Source organism: Drosophila subpulchrella, chromosome 2L, assembly GCF_014743375.2.
Source record: "Drosophila subpulchrella strain 33 F10 #4 breed RU33 chromosome 2L, RU_Dsub_v1.1 Primary Assembly, whole genome shotgun sequence".
Taxonomy (NCBI): domain Eukaryota; kingdom Metazoa; phylum Arthropoda; class Insecta; order Diptera; family Drosophilidae; genus Drosophila; species Drosophila subpulchrella.
The window spans coordinates 19,334,426-19,356,216 of record NC_050610.1 but is presented as its reverse complement, the minus strand read 5'-3'; the positions used below and the strand labels follow the sequence as shown (position 1 = coordinate 19,356,216).

Below are 21,791 nucleotides of genomic sequence, written 5' to 3'. Positions count from 1 at the left end.
TAATCTAATTAAAAAAGATTATCTGAAATAAAAATTTTTTTGTTTACCATATATGAGTGTGTTCTATCGTTCTATAAACCATATATATTATGAACTGTTGATCTTAGGCAAATTTGGCATGTTAGCCAACCATCGTTTGATAAACTGCCAAGTTGAATTATTAATTTATCATATATACTTTGGGTCTTCAAAGGTTAAGGATTTTCGAATATCAGATTTTTGCTATAAAGGTTCCCTATGATGCCAAGTTTTGAATACCATGCGACATACCGCCTTTATAAGCTGAGTGTTTGCTAATTAGAAACAATTATTTTAAAAATGAATTTTATAATTACCATATATGAATGGTTCTCGTTCCTAAGACTGTTGATCCTAGGCAAAATTGGCATGTTCGTCAACCATCGTTTGATATACTGCCAAGATGAAATATTAATTTATACATTTTAGATATGGTTTTTCGAATATTAGATTTTTAAATATATAGGCACCCCTTTTGGCCAAGTTTTGAATACCTTGCGGCAGGGCATGATGACGGCTCCTCGCTGGCGACTCGCTTGAAGGCGGGCCACGAAGGCGGGACGGGCCAGGTCCAAGAGTCAGTCACAGAAATTGCTTTGGCTGGCGTCACACTGTTGTTGCTGGTCGGCAATTATAAGTGCAACAACAATGGCTGGCTGCAAAACATATTATTTTCTTGTTATTGTCTTGAAACTGGCAGCACTGAAACTCAAACTGAACTGAACGCCGAATGAATGAACGACTGAGCGAGTGAATGAGTGAGTATTCGTAGAAAAAAGTCCATAGAAATGACACGATAATCAAACGGCAACTCCTGATAGTCTTTGACTTTGGCCAACACTCTTTCCTCGGTGCGTCAATTTTACGTTTAGTTTCTTTTCGCCTTTCCCCATGGATGTATTATTTCGTTTTGTCTTTCTGCGTTTCTGTCCCATTGACGCGCGAGGGGTTCATTGACTGTTTTGTTGATTTTTACGGTCGGATTGCTGGAAAATCTAATGTATGTGCATGGAATCAACTCGCATTTAGTGGAAGCAACACCAGCTGCCGTGGGTTAATGTTGCTGGTGGGGTTAAGGTTGCCGCTGTCGTTGGTTGTAGCTCGCAGGTCTTGAAAACGAAGGTCTTTCAACAATGTTGCTGCCTTTTTTTTATCAATTTTCATTTCAAAGAAAACCTTTGGGACTTCAAATTCTAGTTTATTCGGATATATATTTCTTTAAAAAAATTATCGCTCTAAATTTGAGATAATTTTGGAGTCAAGGAACATTGTTTATTTACATTAAAAAAAATATATACTTTCAAAGAATTTTTTTTTGGTTAAAATAAATTTACTAAATGAAGAAAGCATTTTTTGAAAATTTACAAAAAGTAGTTATTCACACCGAATTAATCAAAATTATTGTAAAGATTTCAGGCTTACATATGTATAATTTCTTAACAATTACCTTTAGCTTTAGCTTTTTTAGCTGGAAATTTAATTTACATCTTTTCCAAAGAAATAGTGTTGAAGGTTCGCCCGTAATTTGTAAAAAGGATTTAGTTTCCTTGCAAATCACAATGGTGAGTTCCGGGAATCCAACTGAACGTTAATAAAGTCCTTCTTGGAAAAGTAATATATTTGTATATATTTCGAGGCAAAAACTGTAATTGGTATTGTTTCTGATGTGGTTAAAACAACCAGTGCTGTTTTGGCAGCTGCTTTCTGTTGATTTGCATTTGTGGTTGCTGATATTTGGGCTAGCTTTGTGTTTTTAAATCAATATTTTTGTTGTCTTGCTTCGGAAAACCATGGCTGATGCAGATTCTGCTGTTGCAACCGTTTTAGCTGTGCGGTTTCATCGCCGGTGTTCCTGTTGCAGTTGAAATCACGTTTAATTGCTGGCCAAAAGTGGGGCTTTAAGTCTGCTCAGCCTGGCCAACTGAAGTCTTCTTCAGGTGCATCCACTTGCTGCCTCTTTGGATGCAGGCAGGCATGTGTGCTTGTGCTTTTGCCGCATGGTATGCAACATTTGCTGGCTGCTTGGCCAAAAGTGCAGAAGGCAGAAGGCGGGCTTTAGAAAGCAGCGGGCCAGAAGACCTCCAGCAGCAGCAGCCTCCACCACTTTATCTCCTGGCCTTGACTGGCAGCACAAAACTATTTTGTCTTAATTAGAGCTGCCGTCGCTTTTGCCGCTTCCACGAGCTCTCCGACTTTTCCTCTTGACGTCATGCAAATGCAACAGCAGCAATAGCAACAACCAGATTTTCCCTGTGGTCAACCATTGTTGTTTCGGCTAATTTTAGCCCGCAAGCAAAATCATTGAACTCGCTTTGTTTCCTTCAACGCAAGATGGTAAATTTCCACACCGAAAATAGAGTGTTTGCTTAGCTTCAACCAACTTGACTGAGTCAAAAAACAAGAAGTCCACCCACAGGAAACGACCATCAGACTATCGGACCTTTTGTTCCATTTGATTTCATTCTATACGGTTAGGAGTGTTTTTGCCCCATTCATAACTTTTCCTATCTACGGGGTATATCTTATAAAATGTATATTCTACTCTTTTATTGTCAGGTAATTTAATTAATGATTGTTCAGTTGAAATTGTGCAAATATTTGTTTATTGAGTGCGTGCCTGGAAACAGGCCAAATGATATGGCAATTTTGAAGTGGTTGCGAACCAGAGATAATGATTCGGTGCCATAAGGAAGTGGTGTGTGATGGCCTAATAGAAATTATATTGATACATTTATGTCTATGGCACTTGAAATGGGGTCTCTGCATAAATATTTCTGGTTGATTTTGATGGAAATGTATAGTTTTCTCTACTTTTCCGTTCAAAAAAAGTACAATTTCATTAAAATAATATTTCTATGTTCGAGAAGAAGATAAATCCCCGTTCCCAATGCAGCCGAGGTATATCCCAAAATCCCTATGGCGTATACCCTACTTTCCTTCTGTTCTCCTTACTTGCCATTTGGCTGCTTGGCAGATGAAAATAGTTTAATCAAAATCTCAAATGGAGCATTTAAATTCTTGGCAAAGCTTTGACTTCCTGCTGCATGGCAGAGCACGCAGAGATTGGCCACCACCACCTCAAATCCCCCTCACGACCTTTCTTTTGACCCCCCCGACCCCGCCTTTTTCGATAGACAAACAAACAAACTAATTTCGCCCCGCTTAGTCATGCTGCACCATGTTGGACACTGGACATGGCTCTGGGAATTCGGCAGTGGGTTTTTGGGATTGGGAATGGGATGGGGATTGGGATTGGGATCGGGAGTGGGAGTGGAGTCTCCTAACCGAACATTCCGGCGACAAGCGCAATCAGCGCAATAACACTGGGGCACAAGCAGAAGAACAAGGCATTCACTGGCAGCCTCCTAAAGTTTAACCTTCAATGAGGGCTGCACAGGGAGAAAAAATGGGGTCTTTGTAAATAAATTATTGGGCTTAAAACGGCCTTCATTTGGGACGTATTTTGGAATAATACATTTGTTTTTCTTAATTTTTTAAAATTAAATTGTAATAAATCTATCCTAACCACTAAGCAAAATTCAATCATATGGTGTTACTTATGAAACCCCAAATTAGCTAGCTATTCCTTAGATATTTTCTCCCCGTGTAGCGCCAACTTGGGGGATGAGTCTGGCTGTGGTCGTTTGGATAGTCAGGGCACGTTTGTCATTGGTAATTTCGAGCATGTCATAATGATAACTCAAACAAACGGGGGAACATATGGCTAGGAGTCGTAGATGCAAAGAGGCCAATGTTTGCTTATAAATTATTTTTAGACCAAAACTCCTGACCTCTTCCTGCACCTCTGGAGCGAACTCAGCTATTAAACTCAGACCTGGGCAAATATTTATCCAGCGGCTCACGTAGTTCACTTCATGTAATTGATAAAAGAGAAAAGCCCTGGGTAAGAAAGGGGGAGTCATTCTGCGAAACAATTCCTCGGGCTGTGGACGGAAAATGAAATGAAATTCCGGGAAAAGTATCTTTGAAGTGGTTCCGTTCGGCCAACAAATTGTCGTACAGCATTCGGCAATATATTTTTATTAAAAATGTCACATAATCTGCTTCAGATCTTGGCCAGAAAAAAAAAGAAGTGTAATAAGTTGGCCGCACAAGAGATTTATGATGGGAACAAACTGGCGTCGCCTTTTGCTCGCGCATACAATTTCAATATTTCTTCATCAGGCTAACAAAGTAAAGGAGAAAAAAGGCGTCTGGGGTTTCCCTTAGCCAGTGGAAGTAAATTGAAAATCTTGCTCAAGTAGCTGACAGCATTTTGTAGCTGGCTTCTTCCTTTTCTCTATTTTTTTTTTATGTCTGCGGATGCGTTCAAATTGGAAATACGATACGCAGCAAAAATGAAGCTCGGGGAGTTGGCCTGACACAGGAGAGTAGAAAGTTGCTCATACGCCCCGTGGTCGGCTGGTCTTTAATGTTTCGCTTAGCCATTAAATGCGAGCGGGAAATAAATAACACTTGCATTGGCGTCATAAAAGCTGACTTTAATTAAAGTCATTCGTTCGAACAACATGCAATTAGATGGTTTCTCCTACATTTCTCTCATCTGTAATGGGATTACGTGGGTTACAATAAATTTTTTTGATGGCTCAGAAAATTCGGTTTTAAAATTGAGTTGGCTTCAATTCGAATTGGCGAAATTTATTTTATGGCTTTGGCTTTTTCAAATAATAAAACCTACAGATATTTTTTACCCAAATGGATGGACGTTATAAACTACGTAATACTTTCTGAAATCATAGCTATTTTAATTATCAACATTAATATGGAAACATTTCCCAGTTGTTCGTCATTAAAATGATCTTTGTTAAATATGTTTTTAACCAGTTTAATGCTCTTTTCGTGTATGCAAGCTTTTTTACTTGCCTGCTGCGTAATAGTGGGTCCCACCAGTTGTATAATATTAATGTTTTGCCATATTCGCCCCTCAGAGTGTGCCTTTTGCCGCCAGACAAATGAGATTCGTTTATGGCTGCCATTTGGATAACTTTTTTCCTCTCTGTGACCTTGAGGCCATGCATGAGTAGTACGCGTAGTTACAATATGCATACGTTCATATATAAATAAACTGTGTATATTAAAATATTGACTGCCAATAATATAAGTGAGCAGTATGGCACATATGTGGCTATGTTTGTATTTCATATCTCTGGGATACATAACTGTTTATTGTTTTTGAGTTGCTGTTATGTTAAATTGCGTTTTATTCTTTAAAATTTGTATACTCCTGACTTTTAATCTAGGTAATTTTGTTTATATCAGTTAGCTGCCTTTTTTTGATAAGTTATCAAACATGTGTGAAACTTGAGCTCATCAAGTGCGTGGGGGTGTCGCTTTACCCCCTTTTCACCCCTTTTGACTCCCTGACTTTTTTGATGTTTACCAAGCTGATAATATAATTGAACACACGAGCCACATGTGATAATGAGATTTATTTATTTATTCAATTTAAATTGCCAGCTCTCTCCCATTCCGCGCTCTTGCTCTTTGTTTTTCGTGTTATGTGGGACAAGTAACATAATTCACAGGCAAATGCTAAAAAGAATAATATTGTGGTAGCTATTTATCCATCTCTTTGGCCAGCAACAGGTTATTGATCCAGGCCGTCAATTCGAGCGTTCCCAGAATGCAAATAGCATTTCGATTCGTCCTTTTTCGATTTTTTTTTTTGCCTGTTTCCTTCACTAATAGCCGTTTGCTAGTTCATGACGCGCCAACGCCGCCGCCTAATGACAGTTTTTCCCGCCTCAACCTGCCCCCTTTGGCTTTTCCGCTCCTCGGTGGCTTACGCCATCTTGCCCCCGCTTGTTTGCATTGCCACAAATACCCATGAAAACGGGGTACAGATACACAGATACATAGATACCCGATATATATAGTATATGGCTTTGTTATCTGTTATCTGGCCCGCCTTTTGTGCCACTATCAACGGTGTCAGCCAAATGCAGACCAAACCGAATTGAGTTTCGCAGAAATGGTGCACTTGGAAAAAATAATATAACCAGGTGGTTACCAAAAAAAAGTTGAAAAACCTAAAATGCAGATGGGCTAATCTATAAAAAATATTTTTTAATAATACCTCATTTAAGTATAACTAGCTTAGTATCGAATATTAGGTATATTAAACGGTAAAAATATTAATTTTCATTGGAAAGACTACCTAATCTTTCGCTCTGTATGGCGTGCGCCACTAATGAACCTCGTTTGCTTATCCAGACTGACCCCACAATGCCTCCAACCTTCATCACAATTCTACCTACCTTACCTATGCTATTGACATAATGTAAGCCACCGAGGTCTGTCTGTGCGAGAGTACTTTCTGTTTCCCATTTGTACCCTGGCTCTCGTTGGCATAAAAATAGTTTTTGTCACTTGTTTTTTTTTTGGGTCCTCTCTCCTTTGGCTACCAGTTGCTAGGTGTACAAAGATAGAAATGCTAAAAGGATGGCGAAAAATAAAGAGAAGCCACAACGGTGCGTATGCTTGATGGCCAGACAACGTTGCGTATGAGTAATGGGGCATATCAAGTTGACCAGAGCTTTGTGAGCCACAAAGAATTTAATATGAACTGGGTTGAGCAATAGTTACAGTGAATTTTTCATTAGAAATCACATATATGTATGATTGATTTGTTGTGGTTTGTGGTTATCAGAAGCGGTATTTTATTTATTGAGTGGAAAATGAAGTCTCTTTTGTATGCCGATTGGGATTGCTTAAATATTTCATATTTTCATTTGAGCTAACAATGATTTTCCCCCAGTATATGTTAATATCCTTCGGGCTGCATTGGCAAAATCAACAGATTTAACACTCAACTGCAACTTTGCCCGTCATCAGCTCAAACTCATTGTCTATTCAAATGCGAACAAAAGCAGGAATATACATAGTTTCAGTTGCAAGTTGTGCAATCCTTTCACACTTCACAGCTGCCAAACGCAGCACGATGATTTTCCATTGTTGCCGAACGGAAATTAAATCATTTCCGCTGTCAACTATCGCTGGCCCCTGTCGAGCAACAGCTGTCAAATGAAAAGCCGACGAGGGGGCTGCGTGAGCGATTGAAACCAAATCGTTGGAGATCTGCTCATGGCAAGTTGCACTCACTAGATTCAATACCAAAATTGTCAAACTTGCGCACTGCTTGTCGTGGGTGGAGGAAGGGCGGCAGAAGCTGGGAAATTGTGAAAACTGGATGAAAAGTGAATGAAAAGTGGTTTGCTAGAGAGCACAATATTGGTGGATTGGTTGCCAAAAACAAACGAAAGTCAATGGGCCACCCAATTGAGTCGAATTGTGGGAACGCATTTCCCTAGGATTACCAATGTGCAATAGGGTTTATAAGCTGTGACAAGAAGTCTGTAAAAAGTAAACTACAAATAAAAACCAGTTACCAGTTTAAATTAAATTCCCCATTTTTTAAAAAGTCTTTAAGAACAGTATTTATTTTATATATTCTAGTTACATAGATAAAATAAATAATAATAATAATTTTGATTTTATTTACCAATATAGCTTTTTTATGGAATTTTATATATTGTTTTTTTGGTACATACAAAAACGCCTATATGTAAAATTCAAAATGGGTTAGACTTTTTTAAATTAAATCGCACTTTTCCTCTGGCTTTGGATTTTTTTTATAAAAAACAAATGGCTTTTTAATGAATTACACTTTTTCCAATAAAATCGCGCTTTTGCACGAAACACTTCAATCATTATACAAATATTTATTGTTAAAAGTGCAGTTTTCGCAGAGAGGCTGAGAGATAATAAATACATTTTGATGCCAAATTAAATGGAAATCCAAAGTGCTTTTTTCAATTACTTAATAAATACCTATTCGCAATTAAAATCTGCTTGACCGCAAGCCACAACAATCCTTTCAGAGCATTCCCGTCCATTTATCCCTTTTATACCCACTCTCGTCGCGCTTTCCTGCCATTGTTTGCCATTGGCTTTTGGGTATTGGCACTGTTGACGTTCCAGCGATGTTTATTTTACTTAACTGACATTTTACTATGGCCTACGTGTGCTTGTGCAGCACCGTCTATCCCGCCGCCGCTCGAATTTCCCGCGACATTTGGGGGTCTTGTTTGCTCATCAATTGGCGGCCTGTCTGTCTGTGTCCCTTTCCCCACGATAACCCCATTGGCGACCCCAAAAGCGTTAATTGAATTGCCTCTCTCTCGACACATGGGAAAATCGCCGACGATAAAGCTTTAAAAACTGCCGGAAAAATGAGATAAACTGGTCTTGTTAGAGGGAAGAAAGCACTCGAGTTACTCTGCTAAATAGTTGGTCCAAAAACTTTTAGTCTGCAAAGTTTACCAGCGTTGAGCACGTAAACTTTGGGTCATGCATAAACATATTTATTTATTCAAAACGAAACTCCAACAGGTCTCTTGATAAAACTTTTAAACTCTCGCTAACTGAATAATTGACAAAGTAAATAAGTTATTATGAAAGTGAACCGAAACAGAAGCGACCGCAACAAAAGTGTGCAAATTAATCGAAAATTCGACAATTTCAACTGGCTGACAACATCCTGCGGCCATTTGGCGGCAGTAAAATCAACAAAATTGATTCCACAACTTCAAATACCACAACAACAGCGGCCAAGAAATACAATTTACGTTACGCGGCTGAATTGCTCAAGTTTGACAAAATTCAATTCATTAAAACGGAGGGTTTAACATTCGCATTGCTGGCGGGCCCCATGGGCCAAGCGGCAAGTATGTGTCGATTTCGTGGTTGTCGCTACAAAAATAAAAACAAAAACAGCAAGCAACAACAACAACAACAACAACAGCAGCAGCAACAACAAGAGCACCAACAACAACAGCAAACACCCAGCCATAGTCCTCAGATACAACATCATTCTGAAGTAATCCCAGCTACAACAGGTGAGAAAGTGGCAGAAAAGAAAAGTTTTGGTCATGTCTCGAATTTGCATAAATATTTTGTGACACAAACTTCAGGACAAACAATGCAGGAAAACACCAAGAGACCAAAAGAACAGAAAAGAACAACCGTGCTTATTTCATACCCAGAAGCTTTCTTCCTTTTCCCCTCGAAAAACCCACTTCCGCTTTTCCGTTTTTCCGCCTTTCAGCTACCCAACATCGATCCGAATGGCAGCAAAAAAAATGGTTCTCTTTTGTACATTTGCCAACTTTCAATTTGCATTTGGCTGCACTCAAAAGCAACAATGCCATTTACACACTGGTCCATGCATGTATGCAACCGAGTATTTGCAGATATATGGGGTGTTGTATGTGGAATTATACTCTTTATAAGGTGATCCTATCAATTATATTATGAACCTTTGTATTATTAATAGAATAAATCAATCTGTAGTTGAAATATGACCATTCCATAGTTTTGTCTACTATTTTTAGTATTTTAACTAAGGCAATAGCGGATAGATCCTCCAAATTTTAGATTTCTACTCAACCCATTTTTCTTAATATCCCTACCAACCAAATTCTAGATTCGCCAATGAGTGGAATATACTAGAAAATACTTCCTACTTGTTAGCCTTAAAAGAAGTATTTAAAGTCACATCTTTAACAACTTCTCAAGATAAACCAGATTATTTCTTTTTTAAAGTTTAAATAAATTGAATTAATTCCTTTCCTCTTAAACTCGTGTCAACTTTTTCCCATTATCACATACAATGTAAATCAAATTAATGTCATACCCAAAGAGTATTAAATTTGTTATCATATCTCAGACAAGGCTTGATCCTTGCTTTTTCCTGCTAAAAGTAAAATTCCATTACAAATGTTGTATAAAAATTTGCCATTCGCCTGACACAGCCACTCGCACATATACACTCGGGGGAAAAGAAAGGGATTCGGGGGGCCAAAGTTGGTTGAGGAGCCATATGAATGTCTTACATAAAGCTGACGCATCAAACCGCAGCAAAGTGTTGGCGGCAGCAATGAAAATAGGAAACTGGCAACTGTGGGTGGTGGTAGGTGGCACAAACACCTCCCACACGACTCTGTCAACTTGTCATTTGACTTTGAGTGCAGGAAATGGCAGGAAAGCCAAAGGAATTCGGGGTGGATGGGTGGAAAAGTGCTTGTGCTCTGCGCCAAATGTTTTGCAGCAGCTTAAGCATGTTGCATGTTGCATGTTGGATGTGTGTGCAAGGCAAATGCAGCTTAAAAGATTAAATTCCCTTTCCCCCAAAAGGGGGTGTGCCTTACATGGGTGGCATGTGTGCGCTGTTCAGTGAGCCAGTCTTCTAGTCTTTCCATATAAATTCCCCACTGCAACACTAAGTAGCCGACTTTCAACTTATTGGCAAGCTAAAAAGCGAAAGACCAACGAAAAGTATCTAGAACCCAAAAGAGGGGGAGAGCGAAACCCTCCAGATGCTTAACATCGAAATATATGTCTGCACAGGGAAATTCTTGGGGGTACAAATCATGGGGGAAAAGCTGAAATAAATACTAAAGTGAATATTAAATGGCGACGCCAAAGTGCCCGCAAGTAAAGTATGTTCGGATAAATTCCAATTAAATATTGTCTGCTATAAATTCAAATTAATAATCCATTTCCAAGAAATGTGGAATGATGTGAATATATAATAGATATAATATATACAAAATAATTCCTTATCTACTCTGGCCAAAGATTGACTACTCCAACGCATTTAAGCCGAACAAAATATCCTTGGCTTTCATTGTACAGCAGCTTAGCTCGAAAGTCAAATTGTCAGGCGACAGGAACAAGTCGTTTGTTTATTTCTTTTGTGTGTGAGTCCAAAAAAGCAGCACATAAATCATATTTTCTATAGAATAAGTAAGTCAGACGCACACAAACAACGAATGGGGAAAATATAGAGAAGGATATAAGAAGGAAGTCCTCCCTCGCATCCTTGAGACATTCATCAGTGGGTTACTCGTTGTCGTATTTATATCTATTTTTAGCACTTAATCAGGCCCTCAATGCTGCCATTACAGACGGCAGACACTCCCCCACATGCACACACGGAGTCAATATTTCAAGGAAATTGCCAATATTTCCGGTTAATGTTAACTGAAACACTTTGGGGGCCTCAACTGTCACTGTTATTTATGGCGTTACGTATACGCCGCGTTTGCCAGGCGATATATATACCACACAGCTGTGTGTTAACGACTGAGTGAATTCCCTTAAAAGTCGCTCCTTGACACTTAATTGTTCAAGGAGCGACAGAGATGGCATCAAATTGATGAGCTGAAAAGGCAATTGAACAAATTTATGTGATTTTCTCTCGCAGTCAAATTGCTGAAATTGAAAAGAAAGCAGCGGAAAAGCTGGTAAAAAGAAACCCATGTCAGTTGCCAGGGTCGTAGAGAGGGGCGTGGCCGCGGTCACGTGCCAAGTGTGACTTCCCCTAAAGAATATGACCCATTTGCAATGCAAATGTCGAGTCAGGCGGGAAAGAGATGGCAGAAAGCTCATAAAACTGTCAGCACATGCAGCAGGCAAATTACACACGGGGCAAAAATAAGTCTTAAGTATGACCTTTTGAAAGTGTTTTAGGATAAATGAATATAAATACAATTATAATAAGTTCTTTAAAAACTAAAAAAATACTAGTAATACTATTGGAATATTTATAGTTTAAATGTTCCTATATGAATTGAAAGTTAATTCCTTTTATATCCTTTAAGTGCCCAAACCGATTGCAGTTCTTGTTAGCAAGTTTTCGAAACTTTCTGATACAACGGAGTGACATTATCTTAAACGGGGTTCTCTAGGCCTGTGATAGTTACCCAGGACTTTCTGTTAAGGACTTTTTTAAGCTTTAAGATTTTTCCATAAAATACTATCATTGATTTCCTGGCACAAAAATTGAGCCATAACTTATGATTTTTGTCTTAACAATAAATTTTCTGGATTTATTACGGAAATAAATCCCCAATTAGTCCTTGAAATATATCCTCATTTATTTATCTTACGGTGTACGGCTATCAAATATGTGGGCTGTAGAGATCAAAAATTTAAACGCCACACAAAGCGAATTAATTATTAATTTTTCCATTAATCCTTGCTCGTTGCAGGCCTGCATTTGCGGAGCATCGAGGAGCCAGCGACTACGCCGCTCCAGTTCCAGCCGTCCGGCAGGATGAACGCGGAGCAGGGGGGCACGGGGTACGGCGGCTACGGGTCCAGCGAGCACTCGCTGCTCATCGCCACACGCCACGCCGGTGTCCCCCTGCCCCCCGCCCAGCAGCAGCCACTCCCCGCCCACTATCAGCCGCTGAGTCACTCCGGCCCAGCCCCGCCCTCCTCCTCCGCCTCCGCCACCAACGGATCCTCCTCCTCCGCCACCGCCGGCGGACACCCAGCGTCCGGATTCCCGCAGCAACAGCAGCAGCAGCAGTATCAGGTGCAGCAGTATCAGTACCAGTACCAGCACCACTATCACCACCCGGGAAACTCGCCACAGCACCACAGACCCTACGATCCGGAGCACGCGCGGATGGAGGCCTGGTTGGATGAGAATCAGGAATTTGTACAGGATTATTTTATAAGGTGAGTTGGGGTTGTAACACTTTAGTCAGTAATTTGGAGATTTGTTAAAATTTTTAGATATAAAATAAGTAAGGGAATCTAGAAAAATAACACCCTTTTATATTTATAGGAAAAATGTATAGATCATTCTATAGCAATTTTTTTTTATTTGTTAGGAATTTGTACAGGATTATATTATAAGGTGAGACGAGGTTCTAACACTTTGTTCAGTAACTTGGAGATTAGTTAGAATGATTAGATATTATAAAATTAGTTAGGGAACCCAGAAAAATTACAGCCTCTTGTATTTAATGGAAATATGTATAGATCATTTTGTAGGAATTGGCTTTCATTTATTAAGAATTTGTACAGGATTATTATTATTATTTTATAAGGTGAATCGAGGTTTTAACACCTTACTCAGTAATTTGGAGATTTGCTAAATTGCTTAGATATTATAAAATTAGTAAGGGAACTAAGAAAGTATTTAACGGAAATATGTATAGATCATTTTATAGGAATTTTTTGTTCATTTATCAGGAATTTGTGCAAGATTATTTTATAAGGTGAGTGGGGGTTTTCAAACTTTAGTCAGTAATTTGGAGATTAATTAGAATCTTTAGACATTATACAATTTGTGAGGGAACCCAATCTTTATAGCCCATATATTTAAAAGAAAAATGTAAAGGTATATAATGGACCTTGGAATAAATGGAATTTTAATTTAGAACTTTCTCTTACGATTCTTAATTAACACAGAATACTTTTTAGTTATTGTATTGTTCTTTTACATACCCTAGAAAATGTTATATTTATTTTAATTAACTGAAATTTATTAAATGGAATTTAAGTCAAGCAATTACCTAATTCGAAATCCCAAAATTCCACAATCTGCCTGTCAGTTATTCAGCTAATACCCTTTTCCAAGCCCAAGCCAAGCATTTCGAATTTCTCGTGAAACATCCCAAATCAGCAATCGATATTTCTTCCATTAGCCAGACAGACGGAAAACTAACCGAATCCTTGTTGAGACATAAATTGCATCTGCCTACAAGCGTTTTGCGATGAACCCATCGAGCCAATAATCTATTTTGCCCATCGAACGGATAAATTCTTAAATTTGAAACTGCATTGTCAGTTGACCCTGCCGGCATGCCAAACAATCGGCCATATTTATGGGCGATGGAGATGGTGATGGTGAGGATTTGGCCAAGGGCGGGGACAGCTCGTTTCCGCTATAAACCGGAAATTGCCTTTGCCACAGCAGGACATCTAGGCCAGCCCGGCGGCAAAGCGTCAAAGCGGGTTAAGGGACGACAGTTGTCTATGACACATAATAAAAATCACTAACAACTAAAAGCATAAATTGGGCTTTATTTTCATGGTCGAGCGGAGCAGGCCAACGTCCGTCGTTCTTTTCTCGCTTTTTGGCCTCCGGGGCGGTCATTAAATGGGGCTGAAAAAGGCTTCATTCTGTTGTGTGTGTACTTTGCATAAGAATATGCCGCATGTCCTAAACAGTATTCCCACTCTCCATAGTCCCTTGAACAGCTCTGTTTTTGCGACCCTATAGATGGAGTTATTAGTTACTATTAGACGGAGAAGAAATGTTAAAATAAATATTTAAAATATCAAAAATACATTTTTTGGTAAATATTAAGCCTACTTTAATATTCACAAAGTTGTTAAACATACATTGGAATCGGTAAAACACTTTGATTCTTTAGTTTTATAAAAAGTTTGAATAGCTTTTGAAAAACTTGTTCTTTAATAATTTAATTATATTTTAAATATGGGCAATTTAAAATGCCAGAATGTTTAAAGCTTCGGCTTTGTTTTCCCATTTTCCCTCGCTGGTCTCACCAAAGAGTTGTGTGCTGTGATTGCCCGATGTTTTGTGTGGTTTGGTGAGGGTTTTATGCCAAAAGCGCGTGCCCCAAAGGACACATGTTGGTCAGGAGAAGGAGCAGCTGATGCGGGGTTGCCGCGCAGCCTGAATATTTATGAGTTGGCATTTTATTAGACAATTTTATGCGGCACATGCATATAGAACGCTGCGATGGCTCGGTAGTCTGGCGGCTATTCATTTGCGATTTTTAATAAGGTTTTAATGTGTTTTCTAATTGAATTTTTTTACGCTATTTCCCCGCAGGAAAGCCACACGTCAGACGGTGGATGCCTGGCTGGTTTCACATGCCACCTCGGCGGGAAACGACGTGGTCAGCAGCACCTCGCCCACCCACGCCAATGGACAGACGAGCTCCTCGCGGGGCGGATCCGGAGCCACCACACCAGTGCGGTAAGTAATCGAATGGGGGTTACTCAAATTATGTAACTAATAAAGGTCCTAGCTAAAATAATATTCAAAAACAGATAAATGAGATTATATTCTGTGGTAATATAAATATTGCAAGATCAAAAGACATAAGACTTTAGTTTTACATTTACGTAAAATTGTTCAGAACTTCAGGCAAAGAACAAACGTTTTTAAAATATTTTAACATTTGTTTTAAAATATTACATATATTTTTTGTTTACTCAAAGTAGCTTGTAAATATAGAAAAGTACACGTTCCACCTTTATTTACAAGCTTTTTGAAATGTTAACAGGATATTGTTAAAACTATCATGTAAATATAAAATTAAAAGTATTGACTTGCTTTGTTAATAAGCTTAAAGTGCTCAAAATCTTTCACATTTTTCTGTAATTGTTTCACAATTTTTAAGTAATTATTATAGCAAAAAATTAATGCACTTCAAGAGTTTTGAGTTTAAAGAAGGAAATATTGATAGACAATAATGATTTATGTGTTATTATTTTCTTGTAGAAAAATCTCTGCTCACGAGTTTGAGCGCGGCGGTCTGCTGAAGCCGATTGTCAATACAATAGATGGCACGCCCACTTTCCTGAGCATTGGTCCGCCCATGGACAATGGCGGCGTGGGCGGCAGCTGCGGCAATCTGCAGAACGTCGGCGGCGTTGTGGCAGGACAGTATCAGTATCACCATCAGCAGCACCACAACCATCAGCATCTGCACCACAGCCAGCACAGTCATTACCAGGCGGGCGGGGCCGTTGGCAGCAGCAGTTTGGGCATAACCAGTGGCGCCGGTGGAGCGGACAGGGCACTTGGAGTGGGGGGCAGCGGTGGAGCCGGAAATGGGCATCAATATCAATACTATCATTGCCACCAGCGACCACAGCGGCTGTCACGCAACGAGCTCAAGCAGCTGGACGAGAAGGAGTTGATTTTCGAGTTGGTAAGTAAAAGGAGTTTAAAGATAAAAAATTTAATTTATACAGAACGGTATCAAAAATCCACCTAACATATTCATAACACCTCAACAGATTAACAAAACTTTCTATCATATCTTATGAATGAATAATTAAACATGAGATCGCATGAGAATGTCTGCTGAAATATCTTTCCTTTTAAATAAAAACTTTTTCAACTTGAATGTGAAACCCAATGACTTCTTAGTAAACGCCATTCAGTAATAATATGACACACCCCTTTATATAAAAAGCATTAAGTAGCTAGTTACTAAGTAAATGAATGAGTAAAATTTCCCTAGAATGCGTAACCATTAGATATCAAATTGATTGTTAGCGCGAATCTCGATGGGTCGTCAATGACTATTTGTTGAGTTCCGCAAACTTGTTTGTTTGTTGGCCCTATTTGGCTTTGTTGTCGGCCCATTGACGTTGTTATCGGCAAACACTCCAAAGACGTCAGTCACAGTCTGTATTTCCCCATAGCTCTTTCTCTTTCCATTGCAACCGCTTATTTAAGCTTATCAGTCGTGTAAATAATGGGATTCTCTTTATCACCGCCTCCAGGTAAAGGACATTTGCAACGAGTTGGAGGTGCGAACTTTGTGCCACAAGATACTGCAGAATGTTTCCATTTTGCTAAACGCCGATCGTGGATCTCTGTTCCTGGTGCAAGGACGATGCAATGGACCCGATGGACTCAAAAAGTAAGTAAATGTATATCTAGATTATTGGTGAAATTTAAAAATAGATGCCACTATTGTAATATTCAATCAAATGTTGTTTAAATTTCGTGATTTTGGACTTAAAAAGTATCTAAATAATGCTAAATGATGGTATTTGTGGCATAAATTTTACTAGTCTTGTGATGACTTAATTGTTTACAAAATTTTGTGGTTTTTATATAACAAGTATTAACTTAAAAATGTATCGAATATTTTCTTGTGCTATCAATTTTGAATGCAGTTTGCTATGTAAATTCAACGATAAGCTTCTGTAAGATAACTTAAATCATTAAATACCAGAAACGCATATTTTAGTTTTAGTTTATAAATAGAACTGCAATAAAGACAACCATCTTTCATAAATCACTCATATTCTATTATCCCAAAAAGAGGACTGGGACCATCGCATATAGCAATCAGCCAAGTTGCTCCGGTCCTCCACATCGTGCACTTATTTTCAACAATTTGTTGATGACTTTATATAGCTGCATTTTTGTGGACATTGTGGATAGTGCACCCCAGTAGAAGCAGAAGCAGCTCAGCTTCAACTTTGTCTTGGCAACATTTTTATGGCATTTATTTTTGGCATTTTATGAGTGCATTGCATGGATGCTACGAATCCTCTTACCCCGAAACTTACCCCATAAATGCCATAACCCCGGTAGAAACCTGAATGGTGTTTGAGGGGGGGGTGGTGGTGGTAGGGGTCATTGGGGCATGTCAGCCATTTTGTATGCATCGTATGACGCCATTTTGCTGCCAACACTAATTGCAATTGTCTGCACGCGCATTGCCAAATGCATACTGTTGGGTAAAAACTTTTTAAAGCCAAAGGAAAAGGAAGAGAAAAGCTAGGAAAGTAGGCAATACACTGGGAAACCAATGGTTTTTAATGAGGATAAAAATTCCATGCTTGGTAGTACAAAATAAAGTACAAAATGCCTGTTCTTAAAAGAAAAAAAATATTTCCTATAAATATTTTTCTATAAAGATATCTATTATTTTATCACTTTGTAAGTTTTGACCACTTTGGTTGATATATTTTTATAGAATTAGTCTTATTTTTGCATATCTTGTTCTTTTTTGTTAAGTGTAATAGCAATAGGTTTGCATTGTCTCCGATGACAATGGTCGATAACTTCGCCCTGCAACACAATTTATAATTCTCAACTTTGGATTCCGTTTCTCCCGCAGATGCCTCGTCTCGAAGCTGTTCGATGTGTGCCCCCGGAGCACCGTGGAGGAGATGGAGCAGCAGGACGAAGTGCGGGTGGCCTGGGGCACCGGAATAGCCGGGCATGTGGCCGAGAGTGGGGAGCCCGTCAACATACCAGATGCTTACCAGGTCAGTACCGAAAAACAAGTACTATCTTGAGGGAAATTTGACAAATTTGAATGCCAACTGGGTCATAAATCAACCTCAACTGTGAGAGTTGGAGATTATTCATTCGATTGTAAGATTTATGGTGCCAGATACGGATGCGATGTGTGTGTAAGTGTGTGTATATATGCTCTTTAAGTTTTCAATATTGCTCAGTGAACTCGATGGCAAAGAAGCACTTTTCACATTTACCAGCTTCCGACTGCCTACTCCCAATTTTTTTCGCCCCTATTTTTTCGGCAGTTTTTCTTCGGCCTGTCTGCCAATTGGAGCGTAATTAATCTTACGCCAAGACAAGGCCGTGTTAGGCATGTTATATCACCAAGATATGTAGTCCCAATGCTTTTATACGTTTTCAGCTTTAAGCTGGTCGGTTAACGATAACAATTGCGGCTCCTTGAAATGTTTTCCCTAGTCATTCTAAACCAATGAGTGTAGATAAACTGCCCGCAAATACGTGACGCACAGACAGATCGCTTGTACTTGTACTTGTACCTCAGATCTGAGATCTCCTGATTGTTGGCACAATTAATAAAGGCCTAAATTTGACACTTGCGTCGGTACCAGACAGCGCGACCAGCAGACCAGAGAATAGAGAATCGAGCCCAAAATACACCGAAAGCCCGACGATTTTTGGTGCGAATGAGGCGGCGCATTATGGTTATGGACTCACAAGTTACGCTCGGGTGCAGATCTTTCAGTCGATCCCAGTGGACTTTTGACTCGGCTAAATGGCTGGCCAAACAAATGTCAGCCGGCCGCGACAGTCGGAGGCGTCTCTGAGCTGATAACCTACCAATTTCTGGGGGGAGAAAGGCAGATGGATCATGGAGAATGTGTGCCAAGTGGGCCTAAAATAGACTGGGCAAAAGGAGAAAGATTGATAGAGAACATGCTTCTGGTCGGGCATTATTATCAGTAATATTTTGGGGGAGAAAAGGTAGATAAACATTTGAGAAATGTGTCGAAGAAGAATTGCAAATGGAAGAGATGGAGAATATATATATTGTTAATAGTAATTAAATGAGAAATTTTTAGTTAGATTAGTCTGCAAATGGAAAAGATGGAAAATATATACATTGTTAATAGTAAATAAATTAAATTATTAGTTAGATTAGTTTGTCAAGTTGGTTTTAAAGCTGAAATGAAACAACCATTTAAAAACACATTAAATTTAAATATTAGATATTAGATATTAGATAAGATAATAAGAATAAGATTAAACCATATCTTCTATTGTGGGTCTCCAGTGTTTATCAATTAAATTAATATCCGAAAATATATTTAAAAAGAGGATTGAAGAATGACCAAAATAAATAAATAATATTAAGTTGAACATAAAGATAAGGACAAAGCATAGATTTTATGTAGATTGATTTTTGTAGTGTTGTAAACAATCAATTTAATTAATCTCCCGAAAATATACAAAACAACCAGGAAGGAGCATTGAAATCATTAATAAAGGCTTACGTTCACAAAGCCTAGGTCAACAACGAAAACTCATTTAAATGGATAACTAATTCGTGCACAAATTAATTTCGTTTCCCCGATTTCCCCACAGGACGAGCGATTCAATTGTGAAATTGACTCGTTGACCGGCTATCGGACGAAGGCCTTGCTCTGCATGCCCATCAAGGATTCAGCCGGGGATGTGATTGGCGTGGCGCAGGTCATCAACAAAATGAATGGCGAGTGCTTCTCCGAAATCGATGAAAAGGTGAGTGGTATGAATGGGTACAGTGCGGGGGAGGGCCAAATGCGGAAGCGGACAAATGGGGCCATGTGGAGATCACATGACGGGGCAGTCTGATGGTTTCTTTTGTTCCGAATAAAGCCGCATAAGAGCTGCACCCACCCAGCCTGGCAAATTGCATTCATTATTCAACAAAGGGGAAACTTGTTAAGAAAGCTTAGCAGAATGTCAGGCAAAATGCCATAAGGGATTATCCGATGTGTGTCTGCCACTGGGACTCTCTCATAATTTTTATGGCCTTTAGCAAGCTCTACTTTTTGCTGTTTTGAGTAATGTTAATCCTCTTCGGTAATCCCGCTTTTCAGGTCTTTGCCTCGTATCTGCAATTCTGTGGCATTGGACTGCGAAATGCACAGCTGTATGAGAAATCTCAACTGGAAATCAAGCGGAATCAGGTGCTCCTGGATCTGGCCCGCATGATCTTCGAGGAGCAGAGCACCATCGAGCACATGGTCTTCCGCATCCTCACCCACATGCAGAGTCTCATCCAGTGCCAGCGGGTCCAGATCCTACTGGTCCACGAGGCGGACAAGGGCAGCTTTTCGCGGGTCTTCGACTTTGAGGCGAATGACCTTAGTGAGGAGGAGGCCACCTCGCGAACCAGCCCCTACGAATCCCGGTTTCCCATCAACATAGGGATCACCGGTCATGTGGCCACCACCGGGGAAACCGTAAATGTACCGAATGCCTACGAAGATGATCGATTCGATGCCAGTGTGGATGAGAACTCGTGCTTCAAGCACCGTTCTATTCTCTGCATGGCCATCAAGAATTCGCTGGGACAGATCATTGGTGTTATCCAGCTGATCAATAAGTTTAATGAGTTGGTAAGTACTGGGGATGTCTTTGGAATGCTACTTTATAATTACAGAGAAATATTTTTCAAGAAACTTTAAATACATTTTTTATTTTTGTCAAAATACACAGAGAGAATAAAAAAAACAAATATATACTTTTCTTTAAATTTTTCTGAGTTCTTGAAAAGTTTTTGAAAGTTTTTGTGCTAAGAGAACCTTAAATCCGTTTTGAATACAAAAGCAAATAAACATAAGATGTTTTTGTTCTTTCTTAAATAACATTGTTGTGAAATCCATACTTCAAGAACCAATTCAACTCGATTTTTATGTAATATTTTTGAGGACACTTACAACTGACTTAGGAATGTATAAAAATATATACATACTCCATAGAAAATTTAAAACAAAAGCTACTTCATAATACGAAAGCAACTTATTTTAAGCGGTTTTTGTTCTGACTTAAAGAACATTTTTATGAACACAATACTTCAAGAACCAATTCAACTTGATTTTTTTTAAGTAGTTATCAACTGAACTTCCAAATTTCCTCTGTGTAGAAAATAGTTTACCTATTTCTTTCGAATATTTTAAATGTAAGCTATTAAAATCTATTGAAGTTTTTCTTAATCTACGTTTACTCATCTATGTATCTAACCTTAAAATTTTCGAAAAATATTCGGTAGATGTCTCATTAAATTCCCTTAATATACATATCATTATCTTAAACTGCTCTTTTCTGCTCCCCCAGGACTTTACCAAGAACGACGAGAACTTCGTGGAGGCGTTCGCCATCTTCTGCGGCATGGGCATCCACAACACGCACATGTACGAGAAGGCCATCGTGGCGATGGCCAAGCAGAGTGTCACCCTGGAGGTGCTCAGTTACCACGCATCGGCCACCATGGACGAGGCTCATCGGCTGCGGGTGAGTTCCCATCCGCTCGTAGTACTCTCGTATTCTCGCATTCCGTTCCGGATTAAATTGCCCTCCCGGGTGTCGTAGTATGGAGGCCAGTGAAATGCTTAATTTTATTTGCACTCACTTAATTTGCCCGAGGCCAAGAGGTCGTCCACTAGTTTGCTCTCTTAATTTTTACGCCAGAGCCATAAATTAATGTGTCCTGCCGGAGACCCACTTTAGGTTCTTCCCTGTTGCATTGTCCTCTGTTGCTCTGTCTTCAGTGTTAGCTTCACGGTTTTTATGCGTTTATTATTTCTGTGTGACAGAAACAGCAGCAACAAGCTGTCCCACTGGCACCCATCCACCCATCCTACCCAGAGAAAGCTTCAACGTGTTGACAGTTGTAATTAGTTTG

At 39.2% G+C, this 21,791-nt stretch overlaps 1 protein-coding gene across 4 annotated transcripts in view; it reads left to right on the top strand.

Moving 5' to 3' along the window:
• LOC119548622 (dual 3',5'-cyclic-AMP and -GMP phosphodiesterase 11) overlaps positions 1-21,791 on the top strand; it is a 66,182-nt gene that overhangs the window by 40,175 nt on the left and 4,216 nt on the right. For 2 of the 4 annotated variants that reach the window (XM_037855994.1, XM_037855993.1), the window contains exons 3-10: positions 12,093-12,567; positions 14,699-14,845; positions 15,374-15,806; positions 16,387-16,526; positions 17,739-17,889; positions 19,487-19,642; positions 19,984-20,505; positions 21,224-21,400. In XM_037855994.1, the coding sequence (XP_037711922.1) occupies positions 12,093-12,567; positions 14,699-14,845; positions 15,374-15,806; positions 16,387-16,526; positions 17,739-17,889; positions 19,487-19,642; positions 19,984-20,505; positions 21,224-21,400 (2,201 nt within the window). Of the gene's footprint in view, positions 1-8,671; positions 8,937-12,092; positions 12,568-14,698; positions 14,846-15,373; positions 15,807-16,386; positions 16,527-17,738; positions 17,890-19,486; positions 19,643-19,983; positions 20,506-21,223; positions 21,401-21,791 lie in introns of those variants that run through there. The other 2 variants (XM_037855992.1, XM_037855995.1) reach the window with 2 other exon arrangements.